General features: G+C 40.0%; 1 protein-coding gene across 8 annotated transcripts in view; it reads right to left on the reverse strand.

Annotated features, from left to right (window-relative positions):
- Positions 1-26784, reverse strand: part of ITGB6 (integrin subunit beta 6) — a 132349-nt gene that overhangs the window by 10962 nt on the left and 94603 nt on the right. For all 8 annotated transcript variants that reach the window (XM_040475164.1, XM_040475163.1, XM_040475162.1 and 5 more), the window contains 6 exons: positions 25784-25873; positions 19055-19189; positions 18417-18834; positions 12220-12442; positions 9576-9673; positions 4468-4587 (listed from right to left, as the gene is read on the reverse strand). In XM_040475164.1, coding sequence (XP_040331098.1) covers positions 4468-4587; positions 9576-9673; positions 12220-12442; positions 18417-18834; positions 19055-19189; positions 25784-25873 — 1084 coding nt within the window. The remainder of the gene's footprint in view (positions 1-4467; positions 4588-9575; positions 9674-12219; positions 12443-18416; positions 18835-19054; positions 19190-25783; positions 25874-26784) is intronic.

Consider the following 26784-nt stretch of genomic DNA (forward strand, 5'->3'; position numbering starts at 1 on the left):
TATCTTCAGGGAAGTTTGGGAAACTAAAGTTTCTGTATAGTCCTTTCAACTTGAACATTCTATGAAATGTTATTTTGACTCTATTGATGATATTAATATAATTTCACAATTACACGGTGCCTTCCCTCATTGACAGCAGAATGACTAATAATTCTTGCAATATGCCTGAGAGATGATACATTTCTTAATGAAACATTATAATTAAGCTCTCCCCTTGCTTTCACGAGGAAAAAAAATCCCACATAAAAATTATCATTAAATATCTGCCTCCCTCTGCAAGAAGTGAGGCAAATCTGTGGTATCTGGGGAGGAAATGAATCATGCTTAGTTTAGCCTAACTCTTATTGCTTTTAGATATTTAATCAGGAGAGTTATACACATGGGATGAGTGATGCTGCTTTCAAGGTAAGGATCTATAACTGATCTGAATTTGAGCAGGACTAATGACCCTACAACAGCATGATGCTTGGCCTCAGACACTTTTGTTCTTTGGACAAAAACACCATGTAAGGAGATTATGCAGAAATAAGTAAAGGAGCTAATGAAATAGCGACTCCAGTATGAAGATCTAAAGACTGTTTCTAGCACAGCAGATGAACCGTGGCTGCTTCTAAGAGGTTAGCAACACTCCTGCAAAGAAAGTGGGAGGCGTGTGTCAGTGAGAATATACACTAGCTGCATCTTTGACAATGAAATGTTTGGGATGGGGCATCATAGCATGTTCTTGCCGAAAGCAAGATGAAGCTTACTAGGACCCTGCCACCAGAATGTGAATTAGGAGGGCTCTCCAGTAGAGAATAAATAAAGGAGGAACAGGCACAGCTTGGCAGAGACAATTTTTTAAGAACTTAGAGTCATTATACATTTATACATTGAGAATACATTATACCTTGAGAAATCATACATTTCTCAAGAAAAGATTTCGGCCCAAGTACCAGGGCAGGTATCACACAATAGAAATCTCCACTGTATATTTTCTCTTTAGTTTTTTCCTGAAATGCTCAGACTGAAGACATATTTCTAGGTGGGAAAAGAGGGCCATCTCCACCACGGTGTGCAGTATTGCCTGTCGAGTCCTGGCCACTGCCACCTAATTCTAAGGTCCAAACTTTTAGCTCTGTCACATGCTAACCGAGCATGGAAACATGACTTTTCTGAATTAGGTGGTGTGGTAAGTATACAATACACACTGATTGTGAAGACTTAGTTTGGAAAAAAATAAAGCATGTCAGTAGTTTGGGTATTGCTAAATGACAATATTTCGGATATGAATTAAATAAAACATATGATTAAAATTCATTGCACCAGATTTTGACTCTTTGGTGCAGTTACTAGAAAATTTTAAATTACATGTGTGGTTTGCATGACCTTTCTATTGATGCTGATGTAACGTATTTTTGGGAGTCAGGTACTTATTATGATCGTACAGCCAGTGGGAGGCAGTATCGCACAGGAGTTAGGAGCCTGGGCTCTAAGCCAGCCAGCCAGAATTCCCTAACCAGCACTGGTACTTAATTGCTGCAAGACCTAACCCATTTTTAAACTTTTCTGCTTCAATTTCCTTATCTGTAAAATGGAAATTATAGCAATACTTGCTTTATATGGTTGTTATATGAGGGGGCTAAAAGAATTAACGCATGTAAAACATATAGAACAATACCTGGCATAAGGCATTAGTATGGGCTCAATAAATGAGAGCTATTACTGTTATTGTTATTCCTATTCTTAAAAATGCAAATACATCCTTCCTCCTTTTCTATTCTCAAGACTTCAAGGACCTGGATCCTCCATGTTGGAACCTGTGGGTATAAAATCCACATCCACATCCCTGCCAGGAAGGCTCCTGAATATCATTTCTTTTTTTTTTTTTTTTTTTTTTTTTTTGGGGTTTTTTTTTTTTTTGAAGGAGAGAGAGACAGAGCATGAGCATGAGCAGGGCAGGGGCAGAGAGAGAGGGGAGACACAGAATCCGAAGCAGGTTCCAGGCTCTGAGCTGTCAGCACAGAACCTGATGTGGGCTCGAACTCACAGACCTCAAGAACATGACGTGCCGAAGTCGGACGCTTAACCGACTGAGCCACCCGGGTGTCCCTCAAATGTCATTTCTTGACTGGCTTTTATCCTCTGAAAGTTTTTCCAGATGGAAGAAAAAAGATGAGCAAAGCTGTCCCTACATCCACACACACCCTGATACTGACTGTTCACTTGGTTTCTATTTAAATCTGTTTGTAGAACTGTGGGAATCCTTAGCATCCACTTCCTCCTTTCTATCCTTGCCTCTGATCCCCCACCATGGGATTCTCTGGTCTTATAGCTGTGAGAAGGGCCTGCAGGTTCCAGGGCAGACTCTGCCCTCAGGGCCCCTGGAAGCTCGGGGCCTACCTAGGAACATGAATCTTGCCAGGGAGAAGCATCTTTGCAGCTGTCAGGTGACTTCTGTTAAGCCTCAGGGAGGTAATTTTCCCCTCACTTTTCGCTACTACAAAAGCATAGGGAGAATAAAAAGCCTTAATAAAAAGTCATCAGGGAGTCTGAGTGCTTTCAGAAGGACGTCATGTTTATGTGCCACTCAGATTGTGTGGAAGCACACACACAGACACACACACACACAAACCCAATGGTTCAGTAATGAGGGGGCATTTGTCAGCCAAAGGCATGTTTCTCTCTCTCTCTCTCTTTCTCTCTCTCTCTCTCTCTCTCTCTCTATCTCTCTCCCACTCACACACACACACACACTCAAAATAAAAATCAAACCTACCAGATACAAAAGCCCCTGAATTAAAGACAATTCTGGAAGTTCATTTTTGTTGCTTAAAACTCATTTTTCCAATGGAATCAATATTATATTTCACGAGAACTTGCTAGAGCCACTGCCATGGTTACAAGTAGAGGGTTGGGGGGATGTAGTTCATGAATCTGGCTTTATAAAACACATAATGAGGAGCCAGGTTTTTTGTACTAAGTAATTCTTCTTTGTGCAGCAGGATTCACCTTAAATTTCATTAACTAATGGCCTCTACAAAGCATTTTATATATGCATTTCAAAGAAGTTGATTCATAGATTTTCAAGAGCAAGTCTCCAGGTGCACTCTGCCCACCTGAGCTTCAAGGCCAAGGTCACAATCATACTCTTGTATCTTGTATTGTGCTGACTTCTGCCTCCCCTTGACCCCTAATACTATACTGTGATATTTTTCTAATCATGTTTTCTTGGTTGGTTTATAGTATCTTGAACTTACTTTTTGGTTACATTGGTATTGCTTTCGTTTTTACACACTTTAGTGATGGCAGTTTGATATCCTTGGTTTCAAATTTAGGAGTTACTATTTTGTTGACACACTGATAAGCAAGCACACACAACAAAATACATCTGCCTGCTAGCCTTCCCTTGCTGCTGTTTTCTGGGGCAGAACTTAGGCTCCACGCTTTTGGGGGTAGGAGGAGGAAGAGGTTGCTGACGAGAGCTGGAGCGATCTGATTTAATGCAGGTGTCATTTCTGCCAGAAAGATTTAGGAACACGTCATTAATTGAAGACAGAAAAGGTGAGGCACTTGTGAATATCTAAGAATGCAGGCAGGGAGGTCTGGAAGCCATCTGTAGCAGAGTAGTGTTAAAATGCAGAGTCCTGGGACACACATCACACCTGCTGACTCAGGATGCAGGCAGTTTAGCAAGCTCCCCAGCTGAGTCTGATACTCACTAAAATTTAAAACTTCTGGACAAAAGTATCTTTTCCACTATTTTCTACCCAATATAAACTTCTCTCTGAGATTTTCGAGATTTTTTACTTGAGGGCTTCCCAGGTCCTAAGCAAACTCCATGAGCTGGTGTGTTGAAAACCTAAGAAGCTAAGGACCCTGACTTCCTTTGTGGATCACTTTCTTCTTCATTTGATGTTTCATGTCTTTTCTGGCTCAATGACCCATTGTTGTAGGTTATGAATTGGCACATGTTTTATATGCATTATTCCATTTAATCTTTGAGTCAACCCTTAGAAGATGGTACTATTATTTTTCCCATTTTACAGATGAGGAGACTCAGAGGCAAGTATCTTCCAGAATGTCAAGCAGCTATTAAGTGGTTAGAGCAGGATTTGAACCAAGGTTTGCCTGATGCAAATCTCATCCTTTTAGAGTATTATGCTCCTCCCTGTTAGCCTTTCTTAAAGATATACCTTTTGCTTACATTGCATTCAGTCAGTCCTTCTTTCTACAAACCCTCAGCCAGCTTTTGGGGAGATGATGGTTGGTACAAATGCGCTCATCATGTTTTGTGGTCTAAGTAACAGACATTGGACCATATCAAACCTCTCAACAGGTATATTTCAATCCCTGGGAAAGTAGAACCACTCCATCAAAATTCTGGAAATGCCTTTCGTGGAAAGCTACCCCAAGTGTCTTTCTGGTTGTTTCCTCCTCCCCCACGTAGTATCACTTACCATTGACAATAGAAGGCATGCCACCCACCTTTCTCATTGATGCTGTGAATGATGGTTTTCCCTTCATTGTCTGTAGTTATTAGGAATGTAATAAGACATTCATTTTCTCCTTGCAGAGAACAGGGAACAGAACTATCCTTTGAAAAATCTGCAGATAAAGGAGTCATTCATTAGATTAAATGAGATTCCAAAAAAGATTATTTTTAAAGCAAAGTGGCATTGAGTTTTAATATGCAAATAGGAATTTTTGACATTGCAGAATAGGAATCAAAAGGACATAGGATTTTTCCCACCACTGAGGTTTTAGTTTCTACTCATGTTCCAGAAGAACAGTTCCAGGTGTGGTCAATCAGTACTGACCATCAAATGCACTTATCAAACTAATGGGAGCAGGATTTCAATAGAGTGAAAGTACTTGAAGGCAGGTATGCCTGGATGTTTTGGGAATAGAATGGCCTTGATTGTGGCATTGAGAGGGCTGTATGTTCCTCTTGGCTGGAAGCATCTGGGAGGAAGCCTAGATTACATTTCAGAAAAAGACTGCACAGCCCAAACTGATACTGATACTTCTAAGGGGGCCTTTCCCACAGTCAAGTTGATGGTCATGTATTGTCACAACAGTAAATATACATTAATATCAGGAAATGGCCATTGAGGTCTTATGTGCTCAGGGACTAGTAGGATGAAAGTAAACCCCAGATTAAAAGGAACCCAGTTGACAGTTTGCCTACTATTCAGTATAACCCCCTTTTTTAGTTTAAAAAACAAACGTAATCCAGTTTTCTTCAAATCTTTTTCAAATAAACTCTTATTGAGCTTATTCAAGAGGCAGAAAATGAATGTCATACAGAAACTGAAAATATAGTAAAATGGTCAATCCAAGATGTTAGTACTATTTATCAGAAGTTTTAGAGGTTTGGTATCTATGCCAAAATTATGTAGCATTTTCCAAATTAAAAAAAAAAAATCTTGCTTAAAATTCTCCTATCTTCTAAGTTGGAGACTTTGTAATGATATTGTTTTTGATACAAATGATACAAAAACTTTTTTCAGAACCCTGTAAATGGAACAAATGTTTTCTTTTAACCTAAAATTTTGACATATGATCCAATATTAGTGTATGATGACACAGTGAGTCAGAATATTGAAACTGGGACAGTCTCAGATAACCTTAGACATACTCTTGCTAGATCTATAACTTTTCCCATTAGCTTAAACATGAGCTTTAACAAAACAGAATCTACATGTGTTCCTCTGATTCTAACAAAGTAAATAATATGCTATTTTTTGTTCAACAATGCTGTAGCCACAGAAAGGAAGATATTAAGTTGGTTTTGCATTTAATTTATAAGATAAAAACCTCACGTCAGGGTCTATAAGAAGAATGCTCATATTATCTATGAAAAAAAGGAATGAGTAAAACATTTACCATTATTAATAAGATTTCAGATGATAAATTTAAGTGAAAAAATTGCTTTTGAATCCATTAGAAGCATCTATTTACATAAGAATATTAAGAAGTCGAATTATAAATCATTCTCATCTGGTCATTCCCAAATGTTTATGATCATGTAAATCACCTGGGATTTATTTATTGCATTTATTTCATGCAATAGCACTGCATATATAATTCATACTTTGGTCATTTTTAGATAACCTTTACCACATGTCCTCCTACCAAACCACTCCAATTAACTAGAATTCATGAAGTCTTGGAGAATATGCTTTTTCTTGTTAGAGTGTTTTTTCTCCCCTTCCTCCTCTCCACCATGACTGTGCACAACCACTCTTCCTCCCAAGTTTACTTAACGGAACATTTTATTCTAAGGTAGAAAATATGTGGATAGCTTATAATACTCCTTTCAGTAATATTAATCTTGCTCTTTTATTTTCTTTTAAATAGCTACACTGAAGCACAGGGAGGCTTAATTTACTTCACTAGGATTATTTAAGTTTTTAATGGAACTGTTAATATGACCTTTGCATCATGACTCCCTTCTTGCTTTAATTACTTCACCACTCCTTTTCATGACTGTTATGACTAGATTTAGCCAGTTTTGTAGTGTTTGGGTATTAAAATGGTATTATTGAATGTGCAATGAAAGAGTCCAGCTTGGGCTGAAGATTTGCATAATTAGCTGTTAAGGTTTTCTTTTGTTGTTCATTAAGAAATGGACCTTTCTTTTTTACTCTTCTTTATTAAGTGCCAGCAGTGCTGCTCCAGAATAATACAATGAAAATAAGGTCTCGGGCAGTCCATGAAATTATACTTAGAAAAGGAAGAAATGTGAGAATGGGGGTGAGGAGGCCAGCATCCGGGAAGGTCCAGGAAGGATATAGAAATATAAACCATCTGTACTACTGAATTAAGACACCTATGTGTTTAGGACCTGTGCTTTGGGGCTGGGTCAGTAGTTCTCAGAGAAACAGTTTCCCAAGGAAAAAGAAAAGGGTTCTGTGGTCAAACAAGTTTGGGAATCCTTCCTTACTCCAATTCCTTCTATGCCTCTCCTGAAAATTCACAATGCATATTTAATATAATGTGCATAATTTTTCAGGAGTCGCAAAATAAACAAAAAGCTTAGCTCCCCATTTCCAAAATTTATATGACCGTGGATGCTATTTTCCATTCAACACTTTTAGAATTAGTGTTCTCATGGAACACACTTTGAGTAATAATGCTCTGAGTACCTTAATGTTGGGGTAGATTAAAAAGGGTCTTTCACTAAAATGGAATGAGTAAAGTTAAGCCACATGTCTTTAGAAATGCTCACACAAGTCCCCACAGCAGAGCTGAGGAACGATGTATTTGGATTATAAAGTTTTGCTCTTCTACTTTACTCTCCATATCCTTGTCGGGAAAAGGTGGGGCTGAGAGAAGACCCTATGTGAGAGCAAATACATGACGATAATTTCAAGGTGATGTGATCAATGACATAACTGCATAAGTTGAAATAGAACTCATAAAAGTCTCATTAGAAAAGTGACTTTTACATTTTTATTTTTGTTTTTTTTATTTTAGAGAGAGAGCACATAAGCAGGGGAGGGGTAAAGGGGGGGAGAGAGAGAGAGAGAGAGAGAGAGAAAGAGAGAGAGAGAGAGAGAGAGAGAGAGAGAGAGAGAATCATAAGCAGGCTCCACACTTAGTGCAAAGCCTGACATGGGGCTTGATCCCACGACCCTGGGATCATGACCTGAGCCAAAATCTAGAATTGGACACTCAACAGACTGAGCCACCCAGGCACCCCAGAAAAGTAACTTTTTAATTCACAGGCTGACAAATATGTTTTTTCTCTTAAATTCAACAAGGTTAGTGCCTTAAATGGTATTAGAAATCCAGTTAATATTTTCAGTTTCTGAGTTACAAATAATTGTATTCCCCTATTTTGAAGATAATTTATCTAATTACACAAAAAGAATAATGCAAATATTTTAAATGCCACTTGAGGCCCAGTGTTCCTCTGAAATCCAAGAATTTATGATAATTACTTGAAAACTGTGTATTTAAATATAGCAACTCTGTTCATGACTTACATGTTTCCAAGGTTTATTCCTTTTTTCCCCTTAGCACATTAGATTTCCCATGCTGCTGGTGAATGGTGTTCTAGTAATTTGTAGGACATTTTTCTGCAATTTTTAGCCATTTCTTAGAAACACTTGCTAAATATCTCAACTGTTTGCTGTGAAATGAAGCCCGGGGATATGCTTTGACTTTGAACTAGTTACTAATGTGGATGGTCCACAAATGTTACTTTCCTCAGTGCTTTTACTGCATCCTGCTTTCAGTATTAGTGTAAGGTACACACCATCTTGTCCAATTTATGGCTATTCGGCATATTTATCTTTAGTCACCAGAAAAGAACAGAAGAGGAGTTTTATGAGCACTAATCATGCTCCTCCGTGCAGGCATATTCAACTGTGCACAGTCAGAAATCTCAATTTTGAAACAATGTAGGTAATTTTTAAAACAATAAACGCCACTAACTTATTCCTCTTTGGAAATGAATTAATTTCTTTATTTCTGTCTCTTCAAGATATGTATCCTAGAGTGTCATAAATTGTCTTGATTATTGCACTTCGCCTGAGATACATCTTGGTCACTGCTCTCATGTGTGTAGGGCAGCGAGCGGTTCTGCCTGAGCAAGATGGGAATGCAGAGAGCTTGGGATGATGGAAAAACTAATCCCCCTAGATTGGCCCTTCAGGAAGAGTCAGGCACCTTCTTTACAAATTATTTGTTTAAATGGCCTTGCCAGCTAAAATACAACCTATTTAAGTATTTGAGATGACATTTTGCCTTTAAAAAGAATCTTATTTTAAATAATTAGATTTTAAAATGACAGGTGAAAGCAAGAGCAGAATTTGCTTAGCAGTTAAAGATAACAGGCCCTTCTTGTTTTGGGGGAGTGAGGCAACAGGGAATTAAGGGTGGCCATGTAACACTCATGCTCAGAAAGCACAGAGAAGGGATGGAGGAATAAATGGCTACTAACCAGAAACTGCCTTGTGCCTGAGGCTTGCTCTCAGGAAACCCATATCATACTTTGCCTTGTCCAGTCTTCAAATAGGGCAATCAGATGATAGAGGATGATTTCAGGTTAAGAGATTAACATTTAGCTGTTTTTCAAATTTTCTTCTTTTCTAATTAAACATAGCATTCTGGAATTCTCTGCAGTTGTTTTTTGTGAAGCAGAGGTGAATTTGCCAACAGAGCTGAAGCCAAATAGAATAGCTATGACTTGAAATTGCTTGTATCCCAAGCCATCATGTTTTTAGCCTTACGGAATGCATTTACTCTTAAATCCTAATGTTGCTGGGGCGCCTCAGTGGCTCAGTCGGTTAAGCATCTGACTCTCAGTTTTGGCTCAGGTCATGATCTCACAGTTCGTGAGTTCCAGCCCCGTGTCAGGCTCTGCGCTGACAGTGCAAAGCCTCCTTGGGATGCTCTCTCTCCCTCTCTCTGCCTCTCCTGCTGTCTCTCAAAAAATAAATAAACTTAAAACAACAACAACAACAAAACTAGTGTTGAACTAATGCCCTGGTTCAAATGAGATTAGTTACTGAAAAGCACTTCATGGCGTTTCTGTTCTCAAAACCTATGCTAAGAAAAAGAAAGCAACTGGAGACAAGTACAACCTTCTGCTTCATTGATGGTCGCACCAACTAGTTTGCATTTGTCAGCACATTCTTCTCGGGCCTGGCCATCGGCAGACAGGTGACATTCAATGCAGCTCCTGTGAACATTATTCAGTAGAGTTTATCAGTTCATGTTGTTGGAAAACAGATATGTAGCTGGGTTATTGCTTTAATGGTTTAATGCTGTTACTATGGCTCATGACGTAGGAGTGTCTCATAAAGGATGTTGCTTTTTGTTACTTTCAGAAAGATATTTGAGTGATGTTCAAGAGGAAACTGCTTTATTCTGATTCCATTTAGTAATCAGTGTTTCCTGAACCAGGCTTGACAGTAGCTGTTATCCTCATTTATCTCTAATAATTGTTTCTGATTGGTTAAGTAGCAAACAAACAAAGAAACAAACAAAAAAAAAAACCCCAATAATAAGACACACTTATATTGGTGTTTGATTTAGGGTTTTTTTTTTTTTTTGGTGGTTGTTGTTCATTTTACATTTTCCTGGGAAAGGTTTATGCTGTTAAAATATGATTCATGACTAAACAAAGTTTTAATTTCTTAACAGAAATCATCTGTTTTGAGAAGAATTCTAAGAATTCATACATGTCATGAAAGGCTATTTCAAAGATTCACTTATCTGTAGCTATTTTGAATGAGTCTAAGCCTTACAGGCATATTTTCAAAAGCTGGGGTTACAGCTTGGGTCCCCATTAATGTGGGCTTTTTAATAAATGAACTCTACTTAAAGAAAAGTGTATTTTCAAGAACATAGCCCAGGAATTAAGCTTCTCTAATGATGTCTCCACAGCAGAGTAAAACTCAGACTCTGAATTAATGTTATGCTAAAAATCACTTTATAACCAGATTCTGTATGGAGTAATCCAAAACAGCCAAAGTTCTCTTACTATGGGCACTCATCATCCTGCCTCTCTCTCTTCCCCAGGCCATGCAAATGTATGCTCTTGTAAGTGCTGGAAACATTCCCCACAGCCGTGCCATCAGTGTTTCCCTCAGTATGAGCTGAAACCGCAGTGCCCTAGGCAAGCCTTCCCTGACTCCTGCCAGTTAGTTCTCTTACAGTGCAAACCTCTGAATTCCTTTGTAGGAAGGGCTAAGAAGCAGCAGTTTACGTGGGGGTGGGGAGAGAAGTCTTGTCTGGAAATTGCCTTTGCAATGCAAGTATGTTGCATTTATCTAGGTTATATATTTACTTAGAGTGGCTTTGCAGGGGTCTGCTGGACATTGTGGAAACCCTTAAAACCTCTACCGTTTGTATGTCTCATTGATGTCTGCCCAAGCTAGGGTGGTAGGCCTGCCATATAGTGCCATAGTCCCCTCTATATCCCTTATTGTAACTGTCAGCTCAGATATCATTATAATTACTTTAAAAAATGTCTGTCTTTCCCACTAGATTCTTAGCACCTGGTATGGCAGGAACTATAACTGTTTCAGTCATCATTATGTGCCCTTGGTGAACAGTAGGTACTTAATATCTATTTGATAAACGAATGTATGAATGAATAAATGGAAGAATGGACACATCTCAAAGCTAATATAAACACTCAAAGCTAACATAAACACCAAGGAGATTACCTGATCCCTCAAATTCAAACTACCTGGTTTGTTAATTTCACATTCTATAAACCAGATTTAAATTAAATCATGTTTACTGAGAAGGTGAAGCAGATAAATAACGGGAGAAACATCCTGAAAGGACGTTTTACATTTAATTCTGTTCAACTAAGTCTAACTATGTCCCCACACATCTCTTGGCATATGTCCAGGCACAGTGACAGAGAAGTTTTGACACCTGAACGGTGAGGAGTCACTGAGTGAATATTGATTTGCTTACTTAGTTTACACTGGAAATGCAAATGTTACCATGTTGGGTACGGAGTTAACGAAACTATGAACTGCTTAAGCAGTGTTCACTGTATAATAAATTATATTCTGCAGTGTCATCACACAGCCCATTTGGAGACTTGCTTTGTTTGACCTATAAATGTTGCCCCCACTACCCATGAAGAAGTTAGCTAGCAACCAAAGGAATAGATTTTTTTTTTTACTGGAAAACAAAAACATGTTGTTGTTGTTGTTGTTGTTGTTCATCTGGTATAAAAGAAAATACAAAACACAATAGCTGTGTAGAATGACAACCAGAGGGAGGTGCCAAAAGGCACGAGAGGTAAAGAAGAGGGAAGAAATGGAAAGCCAAGATCCTCTTTCTGCCTTTTTGCCTCCACGAGTCTATAGATAGGAATGAATCAGGAAGGTCAAGCTTTAAACTTCTAGATAAGAAAGAAGCTTGTCTGTTTCCCCTGAAAAGGTACTGAATGTGGATGTCCTCAGTCTACCTCCAGGGTATTCCTTCTGTGTGGCTGGTATTGTAAGTGAAAGGCCACCTGATGTTATCAGTGTGGGACATCAGCTCAGCTTCCCCAGGCTTGTTTCTAGCAGGAATGTGAGTGACACTGTGGTCCTGGATAATAAGCAGGACAAAGAAAGAGTCAAGTCGGACACTGACGTTCCAGGTTGACGATCACAGGGGCCCTGTGGGTCTGTGTATTTGGGTGGATGCTCGGAGAACAAACCCACCAAAAGCAATATGAGGTCCGAGTAAAGAGACCAAGGGAAGTTGAGACATTACCGTTTGGAGTTACAGGGATCGCCACAGGTAGGACAACGTTCACAGGTGGGTCCAGAGGCCCCCGGGTTCGTGCAAACACACTTGCCACAGATGCAGTCCCCTCGCCCGCTGCAGAGCACCCCGTCCTCCGAGACGCAGGCGTCGGTGCTGGTGGTGCAGTTACAGTATTCGCCCGCCCAGCCCGTCCTGCACACGCACTCGCCGCAGTCACAGTCGCCGTTATCTGTGAAACAAACACCCGGTGATGCTTAGGGCCCACGCCACTTCTGATTCTGGGGCCATCTTTTCTCTTTGCCTTTATTTATTTATTTGTTTTTCATTTTTTAATGTCTATTTTTGAGAGACAGAGAGACAGAGCGTGAGCAGGGGAGGGGCAGAGAGAGAGGGAGACACAGAATCCGAAGCAGGCTCCAGGCTCTGAAATGTCAGCACAGAGCCCGATCCAGGGCCCGAACCCATGAACCGTGAGATCATGACTTGAACGTAAGTCGGTCACTTAACAGGCTAAGCCACTCAGGCGCCCCTTCTCTTTGCCTTTAAACACCATTAGAAAGACTGAAGAAGAAGAATGAGAAAAAAGTTGAGTGGGGGTGGGAGGGGAAGCAGTGAGCATAGATATATTTTATGGAACAAGTTTTGCTAAGTATGTATATTTATTGATCTGGTCTCTTAACTGAAGACTGATTTGATTACCTGATGTTATATCAAACAGAACTTAGAGCCAGATGAGATAATCCAGAAGCCTATAACAGCAACTTGTGGGGGGGGGGGGGGTGTGATTTTGTGTGTGTGTGTGTGTGTGTGTGTGTGTGTGTGTGTGTATTTAAATTGTTTTTACAAATTTTTCCTTTTAATTATGGTGCCATAAGATAGAGATGCAGCACAGACCTGGGTAATACCCACCTCTACATCATTCAAGCTGAGTGATCATAAAAGCCTCATCTATCAAATAGAGGGAATAAAATCTTACAGCGGTGTGGTCAGATGAGATAATGTGTAAATCTTCTACTTCACATTCACCAATTAGATGTCCTGCAGGCATACAGTGAGTGCTCAACAAATTCATTTGTTTAAGAAACTTTAATTGAGCATATATCATGTGCCAAAGATTGCATTAGGCATGAAGATACAAAATTAAATAAGGTCACGAAGCTTATAGGCTAGTATTGGAAACAGGCAAATAAATACCACCAGTAATAAATACACTGCAGTGTGATAAGTGTTATGTACACAGAAGGAGAGTTTCCAAATTGGACCAGAGATTTGGAGACCTCTCCAGAAGAGGTGATGCTTGAGCTGAATTTGGAAGATACAGATAAAAGGTAGAAGATGTTTATATGCATTTTAATTAGACAAAAAAGCATAGGTAAAAGACAGAAGTGTGTAATCATGGGACTGGCTTTTTTTTTTTTTAAGTTTTATTTATTTATTTGACAGAGACAGAGACAGTGCAAGTGGGGCAGGGGCAGAGAGAAAGGGAGAAAGAGAATCCTAAGCAGGCTCTGAGCTGCTAGCCCAGAGCCCGATTCAGGGCTTGAACTCATGAAACTGTGAGATCATTACCTGGGCTGAAACCAAGAGTGGGACGCTTAACCAACTGAGCCACCCAGGTGACCCTTGTGTGACCTGCATGATACCCAGAGTAGTTTCATATAGACAGAGCCAATGGTGCACAGGAGCTGTGGCAGGAGGGGAGGTTGGAGGAGGTGGGGGTTGGAAAGATCCATGGAAAGTCAGAAATCACATCACATCACAAAAATCACATGAAAAGCTTTATGGGCTAAAGTAAGACCTGTTATCCTGACAATTATGGAATTTTAAGTAGAGGAGAGACTGAACAAATAGATATGTGTCTGGTAATATCCTGGCATCAGTAGAGAGGGTCAGATGAGAGATAGGAAAACCACTCGGGAAGGTGTTGCAGCAGTAGAGGCGAGAAGACATGAGGCCCTAACAGTGCCAGTGGGGATGGAGAGGAAAGGGGATACAGTTCAGGGGTTGGAATAGTGCAAGGGCATAGTGTACTTGCTGCCAGGGTGGAGGGAGAGGGGAAGAGAGAGAGGGATGGAATCTTCCCCAGGTAACCAGACTGGGCTGCTCAGTGAACGGTGCAACCTTTTTACTGACCTGGAATGGAGGCTGCCAGCTCATGCTTGCTGCCTTATCCGTGGTGCCTGGCACAGAGTAGTGCTTAATTGTTGAATGAATACATTGTTCTGAAGCAGAGGAAGAAGAGCATCTTTGGGTGGGGAAGATGATGAGTTCATTTTTGGCTCTGTTGAGTTTGAGGGGCCTGTGGGACATTCTAATAGACAGATATATGTATCTATGTATCTATATCTATAGAGAGAGTTTTGAGGTTTGGATCCATCAGAGACAGATGGCAATTAAAGCTGTTGTGGATCAGGTAGAGAAAGCAGATAGAGCGAAAAAAGCCCTAGAGAGCATCAGCATTTAAAATGTGATCAGAAAAAAGATCTTACCAGGACGACTGAGAGGTAGGAGATCAATGAGTGCAAAGCTGCAGAAACCCAGGGCAGAGCAAAGCTGCTTGAAGGAGGAGACACATGGGAACTTGCAGCAGACATGTCTCATCTAAATTATCCTCTAAACTACGATTGCTTTTTGTTCCTTCCTCAGCAAAAGGGGAAACTTATTCTCATAGTAGGGATAGATTTCTATATTGAAGTTTATTCCAGAAAATCAATATGATTTATAAATATTGTCAAATGAAATGTGCACTTCCTTTGCGAATGCCCAAGTGTATCACTGCATGTAAGAATTACTTGGCAGAGGGGCGCCTGGGTGGCTTGGTTGGTTAAGTGTCTGACCCTTGATTTTGGCTCAGGTCATGATCTCATGGTTCATGAGTTCAAGTCCCACGTTGGGCTTCTCGCTGACTGTGTGGAGCCTGCTTAGGATTCTCTCTCTCTCTCCCCCTTTCTCTCTCTCTCTCTCTCTCAAATAAATAAACTTTACAAAAAGAGAATTATTTAGCAGAAATTTAGAAAACTCTCCCAAGAGCTTCTGTCAGAATTTAGAAACCTTTCTGTGGGCTTTCCAGAACCATCCACCATATTGTTGCTAGTTGATATTCACAAGCAACCAATTATCTAAAGTACCTGCTCATATAACCACAACCACAAAAAGAACAACAAGACCCACACAATGGCTTCATGCAGAGGCAAGATGATAAACAAAGATTAAAAAAAAAAATGGTTAGGCTCTTTTCAGAGGGATAGATCTTTCTGGAATGCCATTGACTGATAATTGTAAGTGCATAATGGCAGGAAGTATTTTCTGTAATGCCTTTTGCCTGTTAGTTTCCCGTCTCTTAGAATCAAAATACAAAGGACTAATGGAATTTGGGCAAGGGAATAAATCGATGGAGTACTTATAGGTGGATGAAAGAAAGTACACGAAGAAGAACCTTGTGGTAATAGCCCTTCAGAGAAGTGGCACATTGCAGGGCGAATTAGTTGTAAAATCAGAGAGATCTGCACGAGAAGTGAATCGGTAGCACACTCTGGCCTCTGTTACAAACGACAGTAACCACAGAGCAAGTCACAGTTTCCATCCCTGCGCGAAATGCGATGCCAGGCACCTAGTAGGTGCTCCACAACTATTTGTTGAATTTGAATAATAGTACTTGCTTTTATTATACCTTTTTAAAGAGAAAGTTACTAATGACCTAGTAACATCTTTTGCGATGTTGCTACAAACAAAATAGCTTCTGAGAAACAGTAATGATTGAGAATTGTAAAGTATCCCCAAATATGAAGGCACCGGGCATTGGTGAAGTTTTCTTAGTCCAACTGCAGAAATAATTGCATTATCTAGACAGAACTTCTCTAGCAATCACTGTATCTGATACAGAGAGAGGCCCTACTGCCAGACCTCTCAAACTACGAGGCACAGATCAAGTCCACTCTTTTTAAAGAGTTCAATTCCGTGTGCATACGTGGTACCAAATGCAGTAGAAGACCATTAAGAAACGTTAAGAACTGTGTTGCTAAGCACAGTTCAGCCCTGCTCTGGAATTCTTTGATTTAAGATTTAAAAGGTGAAATATAGGTAGGGGTACTATCGCTATCATATCATATTAGGCTGCACATAGAATTTTGTTGAAAGGTAATTTCAAATGTTTTGAGAACATATTTTATTCAAAGAGTTTTATGAGAGATGCAATCTGGGAATCTGCGGAGCATATCCTGTTCAAGACATGGTGACAGCCGCAGGCTTCAGGCTGTCTCCTGCCTGCAATCTTGTGAGAAGAGAACTGATATGGGTTTGGAAACACACCCATTAAATAAGGAAATAGACCTCTGAATGAAAGGGGAGAGAAAAGTGTCTCAGTCTGGACAGACCCTAAATTTTTCGCTCTCTGGGGAGAAGAAAGAAGGCGGCCTCGGAGGAACTTGTTGGTAGCAAGAGCCACCGCAAAGAAATGAAATGGAGGTACGCTTCCAAAGGCATCACACGGTTTTTTCAAAGAGCCTGGAATTCTTTGAGGCTGCTCTTCTCAGCCCTTTTTTTCCCGAGAATCAATCTCTTTTATATGTTCCCGACACTGTGGTTTGAAAACATAACTTGCTTAGATTTCTTTAAAGATAATGGCTTTCTGTTTTGAAAAGCTGCCTGTTCACACACTGTGAAAAAGGGAGACATTGGGAGCTTCAATTCAGCAGTTAGTTAATATTCCAGTTGTAACACAAATTTATATCATTTTAAAGAATATGAACACGTTTGTAATTCTTATGCAGATAGATTATACTTAAATCTATGGATATATATCAGAATGACTTTATAATAGTTATTCTTAAACTATTCTTAGACTAGGTCTTAAACTGTAGCAATTTTCCATGTGCAAAGGATTTTTAAAACATACACTTTTCTGCTATTTAAACATTTTCTTTCTTTTTTTTTTTAATGTTTATTTATTTTTGACAGAGAGAGAGACAGAGCATGAGCAGGGGAGGGGCAGAGAGAGAGGGAGACACAGAATCTGAAGCAGGCTCCAGGCTCCGAGCTGTCAGCACAGAGCCCAACACGGGGCTCGAACTCACGGACCGTGAGATCATGACCTGAGCTGAAGTCGGATGCTTAACCGACCGAGCCACCCAGGTGCCCCCAAAATTTTCTTGATCTTAAAAATTTTCCAAGCAATTTCTCATTTTTACCCATTCCATAGCGTTCTTCACACATATCCTTATTCATCTTTATTATACCCGGTGCCTAATCTAGTATCTGTCACATAAAAGGTGTTTAATAAATATGTGTGGAATGAATGAAGGCCCTGAAAGTTCATTTAGTATTTCTGTGTCCCTTGTCCTTGGCAATATGCTCCTTAAGCAGCCTTGCTTTTTATTTTTCCAAAGAGTTGGTTAAGAGGTGCCTAGGTGGCTCGGTCGTTAAGTGTCTGACTCTTGATTTTGGCTCAGGTCATGATCTCATGGTTCATTTGTGAGTTTGAGCCCCGGCGTCAGGCTCTGAGCTGATGGCTCAGAGCCCGCTTGGGATTCCCTCTCTCTGCCCCTCCTCCCCATGTTCTCTTTCTCTCTGTCAAAAATAAATAAACGTTAAAAAAAAATTTTTTTTAACGTTTATTTATTTTTGAGACAGAGAGAGACAGAGCATGAACAGGAGAGGGGCAGAGAGAGAGGGAGACACAGAATCCGAAACAGGCTCCAGGCTCTGAGCTGTCAGCACAGAGCCCGACGTGGGGCTCGAACTCACAGACCGTGAGATCATGACCTGAGCCAAAGTCGGACGGTGAACTGACCGAGCCACCCAGGCGCCCCCCCCCCTTTTTTTTTTTTTTTTAAGAAGAGATGGGTAAGATATCTGGAAACCTGATCCAGGAAAGTCTGGAAGATAATAGAGTTCAGATTACATGCAATTTTGTGAAGTCTGGATAATAACCAAAGAACCTTCTTTTGCCTACTTATTCTTAGGGAAACAGCAATAGAGATGTAAATTGAATTGGCAGGCATCTCACCCCAAGAGAATGTAAGAGCCAGAAAAACTACAAGAGAAGATCAGTTACCTTACGTCTAGAGATTAACACATTCACTTGATCAGCAAATACTTATTGAGCACCTACTATGCCCAGGCAACTGTGGAAGGTTCAAAGGATGCAAGGCCCCTCCTCGATACTTGCACAGCCACAGTGTGAGGTGGACTTAGACGCTGCCTACCTCCGCAGAGCAGCCCTTTGTGTCTCACGCAGGAGAAGTCATCACATTGGCAGTAGGGCCCATAAATGTTTCCGTAGGGAGACAAGTGGCAGATGCACTGCCCACAGTAGCAGTCGCCTCTTCCACTGCAGGAGGGGTGATCCGGGGCCTCCTTGCAGGAGTCTGTGCTCAGCATGTCCTCCCCGCACTCACAGCGAGGACCCATGTGGCCAGGGTTGCAGGCACACACACCACACTGGAAGGACCCGTTCCCGTTGTGGCATTTGGAGCTGTTCACTTCCACTTCTTTCTGACAATTGCAGTTGCATTCCGGACTGACAAGTATTTCTAGGGTGTCCCCCAGCCCCACGGGCTTTACGATAATGTGCCTGTTTCTTCTCTCGCAGTTTGGTATACTCACGGTCACGTTGAATGAAGCCTGGAAAAGAAAACTCTAATTATCTTCTTGTAGCCTCCCAAAATGCATGGGAGGAAACAGAGCTGCATGGGGATTGGCTCTTCCAAAAGCATTTCTTACGAAATTTTTGAAAATTCCTTTTGAAAGTCTTGAAAGGAAAAAAATTCAGCTTCGGTGCAATAAGGTAACTTCTGACTTACCTGAATATTTTTTTCAGACAACCTATTGACCCTCTACTTACTGTGTCTCCCACCTTCATGTGAGAGCATTTCTTTTGGTGCGGGAAGAGGGCACCGTTGTTACAGATCGCTGTGAAAGACAGGTTGAGTCCCTCCGTGTCTCCTAACACTTCCAGTTCCACCTCAGACCGGAGTTCCTTTGGTGAGGACGCAAAGAGTTAAAGTCACAACCACAAAATACAACCAGAAGAATCCATGAATCATGTTCATTAAGCTCCAATGAATAAAATTAAATTGAGTCTAGAAGAAATTCACCATACCATCAATCAAACAACAAAGCCAGCAAGATACACATGCACACACGCACACACACACACACACAGGCACGCACACATGCACACACACAAATACATGTCATATTTTATTGAATCTAAGATGGCATCAATTATAAAACACACCATTATTTTATGACAATGACATTATGACAAAATATCTCAAGATCACTCTGTGCAACATCTAAATCAATCGTATGAGTCTATCATTTCTTTGAAAATTATTGTACACATTCTGAAGGATTTGGCAAATTCTCCAGCCCTCAGTTGCACTGCCTGGCATATAAAAGCCTTTTTTATTTTTTTGCTTGCATCTCAGTAACAAAATATAGTAGCTTCCTTTACTTGTAAGTATCATCATTTCTTAGGTCACAGAAAGCAGCTGGTTGTTGCTTTGCACGGAATACAGAATTATAGTCATTCCTTCAACAATGAATGTTTGCTTCACTGATATCAAATTGATACCCTGCTGCTCTGTTTTGGTACATTTCTGCATACACAGTAACTTTTCATTTCAGTATCAAATCATAGTGCAAACTTTTTGAAGGTATTTTAAAATGGAAATTACATTCAACACCTGTACTACCTACCAATGGTGAACTTAATGAATTCAGGTGACAACTACATGTACAGTTACAGCCGATTTCATACATTTGCAGTTGACAGCATTTGTAAGACACCATTAATCGTAAAACACATCCCAATTTTAGAGATGTTAAAATGTGGGAGAAACTGTTCCTTAAAATCAATATTGGAATTTATCAAGTACCTATTGTACATTATCAGTGTGGAGTCAGGTCTGGGGGATGAGTGTAAAATGGGATTTGTGCCCTCAAGATGATTACCATTTTGCTGAAAAAAACCAGATGGAACAAGTAAAGCAGTTAATGTCCAAGTCAACTGATGTATCACTAAGTTAAAAAAAATTGCATAACACAGATGTGGGTTTGGGACATTTCAGAAAAGAGAGTGGTCACTGAAGGCTGAAAGTATAGAAGTCCTTAATGGCTATGTTGGATGTAGATGTGTGGAGAGGATGACAGTGGTATTTAAGGTGAGGGGACCAGAAAAGAGAAAGTTCAGGGCCAAGAGTGGTGTGGAATGCAGACAAGTGGGGCTCAGATGAAGCCCCAACTCCTACTGTCCTCGGAGACACCAGACAACAAATAGCCTTGAGGTTTGGAGAGATGAGTTAAGACCCATGGGAAACATTCCCTATAGCTTTGAAGCAGGGACCCGTTCTACTGAAAATACAGCTGCAGGGAAGTTCTCTGGAAGGTGTGTGCAGGACAGACTCATGGTCTATCAGACTTACAGACTTACAGACGTGGTAGGAAGACAGGAGTCAAGAAAGCTGGGACGTTGCTGCGTTCACCCCGGCCTGAGGCATGAGGATCAGGAACCGGGAGTGGTTGGTATATATGATGACGTAGATGGAAGAAAGAAAGACTAGATAGGAAGCATATGGGTTATGGCAGAAGGGAGATAAAGGCAAGGTTTTACAGGAGGAAGAATGTCAGGGAAGGAGAAGAAAGAGCTATTTGTTATGAGGAAAGCTAGTGTTATTATGTAGACTTTATTCTTTCTTTTGCAAAATAAAAAGTCTCTAGAGAACAAAACAGAACTTTTAAAAATTAAAAAAAAATAAGTTGTAAAACATTATGAATTAAGTAATACTTCAGTTCATCCAAGAAGACTTGAGTCCCTATACTCCTGGAATTTTAAAAGTATATTCAGCCTCAAATTTTCCTTAAGTATAATTTTGCCAACTGCAGAGTAATATGACCCGCCTTCCTCCGAATTCTAAGTCACTGACTATAAATTCTCAGTCATTCTTCTTCTTCTTCCCTTTTTTTATATTTGCCCCATGCCAACACACCTTCAGTAGATGGACATAAGGCTGACTTTTCAGAATATGGTCTCCATCAGAGATTGAAGTGTCATTTCTCAGTCTTAAAGATTATGTCTTTTCTTTTTTTTTAAAGTTTTTTAAAATGTTTATTTATTTTTGAGAGAGGAAGAGAGACACAGAGCATGAGTGGGGGAGGGGCAGAGAGAGAGGGAGACACAGAATCCGAAGCAGGCTCCAGGCTCTGAGCTGTCAGCACACAGCCTGATGCGGGGCTTGAACTCACAGACCGTGAGATCATGATCTGAGTCAAAGTTGGACAACCAACCGACTGAGCCACCCAGGCACCCCTTAAAGATTATTTCTATCATGTCTTAAGATTTCAAATTCTGCCAATTTAGCATAAAAATGTACTCTTTTCATCTGTTTCATTTCAAATAGTTATATTATAACTTTATTCACCCAGAAAATATTTATTGAGTGTCCAATATGTGCTAGATACTGTTCTAAGTGCTTGGGAGGCAAAAACCACTAAAATAGCTGACGTTTTGTGGTTTACATTCAGAAAGGAAACAGCATAATACATAAAACTATGCAGCATGCTAGAAGGTGATAAATGCTATGAAAAAAAGTTAGGGTGGGATAATGAAGATTAAGAGAGTGTCTACAATTCTTTAAAAAAGTAGTTACAGTAGGAAGTAAGGTGACATTTCAAGGAAGTGCAGAGTTAAATAGCATGCAGGCATATGTCAAAAGAGTGTTCCAGGAACAGGGTACGGTCGGTGCAAAGGCCCTGAGCAGGAGCATGTCCTAGGACTTGCTTGCTCTGGAAATAGAACAGCAAGGAGGCCAGAGTTGCTATACTGGAGCAGAGACAGTTGGTGTAATAGGAGGTGAAGTCACAGAGGTAAAGGAGTGGAGGAGAACAGGTCTGGGAGGGTCCTAGGAGGCAGTTTTAAAGAATTTGGCATTTACTCTATGTAAAATGAGAACATAATTAGGGTTATCTATAGAAGAGTGATATGACCCGACTTAATATTTTTAAAGGAAAATTCAGGTTGTGTTTTGTTTTGTTTTGTTTTCTTGAAAACAGAATGTAGGAAACCAAAGGTAGAAATGAGAAATAGCATTTAGGAGGCTTTTGCAGTCATTCATGTGAGTGAAGATGGTGGGTCCGACAAGGATGAGGGCAGTGAAGGTAGTGTCTGGATCAAATTCTAAATAATTTTGAAGATAGAGCCAGCAAGGTTTTCTGATGGATTAAAAGTGCAGGGTAAGAGAAAGAGGGGAGTCAAGGATCATTTCAAGCTTCTTAGCCCTCGCAACATGAAGGATGGAATTACCATCAATTGAGAAGGAGAAAACTGTTGGTGAAGTAGGTTTAGGAGAGTCCAGGTTACCCTCCTGAATTGCCAACTAATGTATCAGCTGACTCGTGGACTTCTCCACTTGGATGTCTCCTAAAGAAGTACAGCGTGGTTGCTGGGTGGCATTGAGGAACCACTGCAAGTACATGATCATGAATTTAAAGTGAGACCAGTTAGCATGATTGTATGTTTTTCCCTTTCCTGTTCAGTTGTGCAGGGTGAATGGACAGTTGGGTTTAACCAGGACCATGATTGGCTAAGTGACCTCAGTGGAGCCGTAAGGGGTAGGGGAGCTGAGGGTATGTCTACAGAGTGATCGTGATGGTGGAATTTAAGCTTGGGGCCCAGGCAAAAGAGGACATCAAGGAGATGAGGAACTACAAAGAGAGGGTAGAGTCACTTGAAGTAAAGAGAGAGAGAGAGAGAGAGAGAGAGAGAGAGAGAGAGAGAGAGAAGGTAAGGTTAATTAGTTGGAGATCCTGATGGGTTGGAAGAAATACAAAGGGAACTTGCAGGGGTGAGCTGAAAAGGTTGGAAGTGGTGAGCAGGGAATGGGTTACATGAAGCTGAGATTATAGAGAGTCTATTGGCAATGACAAGCTTTAAGGTATGACAAGAGAGGGGGACTAGATCATTTTAGAAGCAGAGTTCAAGAAACAGAGGGCAGGGTACAGGAAGGAATATATATATATACTTAGACTGAAATCTCAAGAGTTAAGGCAAGAGTAATGTTAGAGACAGTGGCACAGTGAGTCAGGAGCAAAAGAGGTGAGGGATATGACCTGCAAGTCTGTTCTGTAGATTTGAAATTAGGAGCAGTGGGTGACATGATCTGACCAAAATAAACGAGATCTTAGCATTGATATAATTGGAATATCACATTGCAGAATTCACCAGGAATATTTTAATGTGAATTTCCCAAAGAAAGGTTATAAATATTTATTTGTATATTTTCATCCTATCATTCATTTACTGAGCATCTATTATGAACCAGGCAAAACAAACCAAACCAAGTCATTTTCCTTCTGGAGCCTAAATGCTAGGGGTGCCTCGGTGGCTCAGTCGGTTGAGCATCCAACTTCTGCTTAGGTCATGATCTCACAGCTCATGAGTTCGAGTCCCATGTCGGGCTGTGTGCTGACAGCTCAGAGCCTGGAGCCTGCTTTGGATTCTGTGTCTCCTTCTCTCTCTGCCCCTCCCCCATTTACATTCTCTCTCTCTCTCTCTCTCTCTCTCTCTCTCTCAAAAATAAATAGACATTAAAAAAAATTAAATGCTAGTAGAAGAACTTACCCTTGGGAGCACTGATATTTCAGTAGCTTCTATTAGGTGGTTAAAGAAGGCAGAAAATTAGTGAATGATGGTCAGATGAATACACATGTGGTGTTTAAGGGTTTTCATGTCAATATGGCACTGTAAAATACTGAGCTGCAGTTTGTAGTCACTAGTTATAAACACAAATTGTATAGCTCTACCCCACTGGAAGTTAGTCAGAAGTGCTTTATCTTTTCTCTCAATCTATTCTCTTTCCTTTCTTTTTATAGACTAGAAAGAAATCCAGTCAATGGATTCTCATATTTTAATGTCTTTGTCGAATACATTTTAAAATAACAGAATAGAAAAATAATTGGAACTAGTGCCAAAATCTATTACATACTTGATTCAGTGAATCATGAAGTTACAGTAACAACTCTGGAGCAAGATTATATAGTGTAAGAATTATAAACACTTGTTTATATTTTTGAAACAGTAAAATGAGATTCACTTCAAATGTGTGATGTCTTGATTCAACTACCCTGTAAGTTATGTGAGCAATTTGGGACCACAAAGTGAGACAGAACCCCTGGCAGCACGGAAGGGGCTGGTCAAACAAGAGGGATAAATGTTTTTGACGTTTATAATTTTCTCATTTGCGTAATTCCTTTGAAGATGTTAGTGGCCAACACTTTTGAGAAAATGGAGTGTGTTCTAATGCATGGAGGAGTGCTATGTGATTTTATCAGATTCTACACATTAAAACTTTAATTACTGCATAAGAGAGAGGAAGGTTTTCATAGTATTTTGTTGACAAGCTTTCCTATCTGGAAGAATTTCAAGCCTGAGCTAATGTGGTAGTTAAATTTTGATGTGAGCCAAGAAAACTGAAGTTTCTGAGGATATAAGTTAAAAAAGCAAAAAACAAAAACTACCTCATCCTGTAATTTTGATGGACACATCTGTTGAGCTGACAAAGGGTTCAATCCCATGACCCTGGGATCATGACCTGAGCCAAAATCAAGAGTCAGATGCTCAACTGATTGAGCCACCCAGGTGCCCCATCATTTCTGTCCTAATTTAAATCTTCATTTCCATCTGTGTGTGTGTGTGCACGTGTGTATGTATGTTTTTTCTATGTAAGTGGAGGCAAAAAAGGGGAATGATACTTAGGAAACAAAATAAAAAAGAGTTGGTAACTGGCCATCTACCAATGATTAATTGAATTATGAAATGGGGACAAAGCAAGAGAACATAGAAACTCCATAGCTATGTATTTTATTTTAAGGGAGGAATGCTTACCTGATGTACTATTTTCCAAAGTCCAGGCAAAAAAAAAAAATGTATATTTTTGTATATATGCATACATATGTGTACATATGTGTACATATATACATATATATATGTAGAGAGAGAGAGAGAGATCTGTCTATATCTTTCTATATATATCTCCATAAAAATGAAAAATTCCTTGGTTCTCAAAAGTAGAGAATCCACAAAGTCGTGTTCCTGATACGCTTTTGTCTTTTTTCTTTTCCTTGAGTAATGAGGTGGTCTCATTAAGCCTGTGAAGTTAGTTCTTCACATAGTTCAGTTACTCATTTTAAACTAATTTTTTTTTTCAGGTAGAGAAAGGGGAGCTTAATTATAGGACTTGTGGAGTCTTTTCAATAGAATTAAAGTTTTGCAAGTGACAGTGCTGCTATTGGTTATTATTATAAAAATAACCTTAACTTTATGATCAGGTTATGATTTCTCTACCTTCTGCCTCACTTTTCAGGAAGGATATCTGCAAATAATGTGAACAAAATTTATATTTTGGCTGCACGTTAAGGCAGAGAGATTTTCTTTGGATAAGTACTCTTTCTACTAACAAATCAGAATGCACTTAACTGCCTAAAACACATCTGAGTTTTTGAATACCAAAACTGAATGAAAAAAAATTTTAAAAAAAGGAAAGTAAAAAGAGCCAACTGTAAAATATCATACTTCGTAAGCTGAGATGATCAGCTGGAGAATGTTTCCAGAGTCCTTCTGAAGTAGCCCTACTGTAGCTCCAGGAATGAGTTTTGCATAATTCTGTAAACAAAAAAGAATAAGTCAATCTGTTCACTGTGATCAAGAAACACTACCTGTGGGTTTCAACCTGCTGGTTGAGATCACTTCTATTTAACTGGCCAGGGGAAACAGGATCCTGGTGATAAATGAGTGTTTCTCCTGAAACTGTAGTCCTGCCTGATGCTGCTTCCTGCATGCAAGTGGGAACTAGACTGCCATTGGGGATATCAAGTGTCTGTGGTTGCCTTCGTCTAGAGCTGTGATTTATGTCACAACTGGAGTCAAGTCTCAAATAATAATAGCACTTATATACCATCTTCCATTTGTGGAACATCCTTTGTCCAAAATATTACGAGCATACTACCAGGAGTTTTCTTCTCTTTTTGTAATGTTATGGAAACTTTCTCTGCCATCAGGTGCTCTCCAAGTCATTCAGCCCAAGGGTCTTAATTGTCAATTGTTTGGTGGAGAAAAGGAGTGAGTTATGTGGATGCTTGCTGTTAACCCCCTTTCCTAGCAGTAACGAGCACTCTTTTAGGGATGTCACCACGGTGCTGGGGTTGACTGGAACTGAGTCCCCACTCATCATGACTGACTCAGTCAGAACCTATCTCTAAACCATCTGCATTCTGCACTTACATCCTTCTCTGAGATGTCATTCCCACCTGAGGAGAACTCACAACATTAGTTTATTCACACTCTAGATATAAATCATGACCAGGGAAATGAGGCATTGCAAGGAAGGGAATTTTCCAGACTGCTGAAAATTACCCCTCCCTTAAGTTTTATGTTTTAATACTTATTTTCAAATGAAAAGTTTCCTGAAGTGTATGGTGCACATATCTGTCTTCCTAAGAAAGATTCCCAAGCACACCTGGACTTTTTTCTTGAAGAAACAGCCTTACTTATCAATATGAGTTATAGGTCTATAA

Source organism: Herpailurus yagouaroundi, unplaced genomic scaffold (assembly GCF_014898765.1).
Source record: "Herpailurus yagouaroundi ecotype Mexico unplaced genomic scaffold, PumYag 140, whole genome shotgun sequence".
Classification (NCBI taxonomy): Eukaryota; Metazoa; Chordata; class Mammalia; order Carnivora; family Felidae; genus Herpailurus; species Herpailurus yagouaroundi.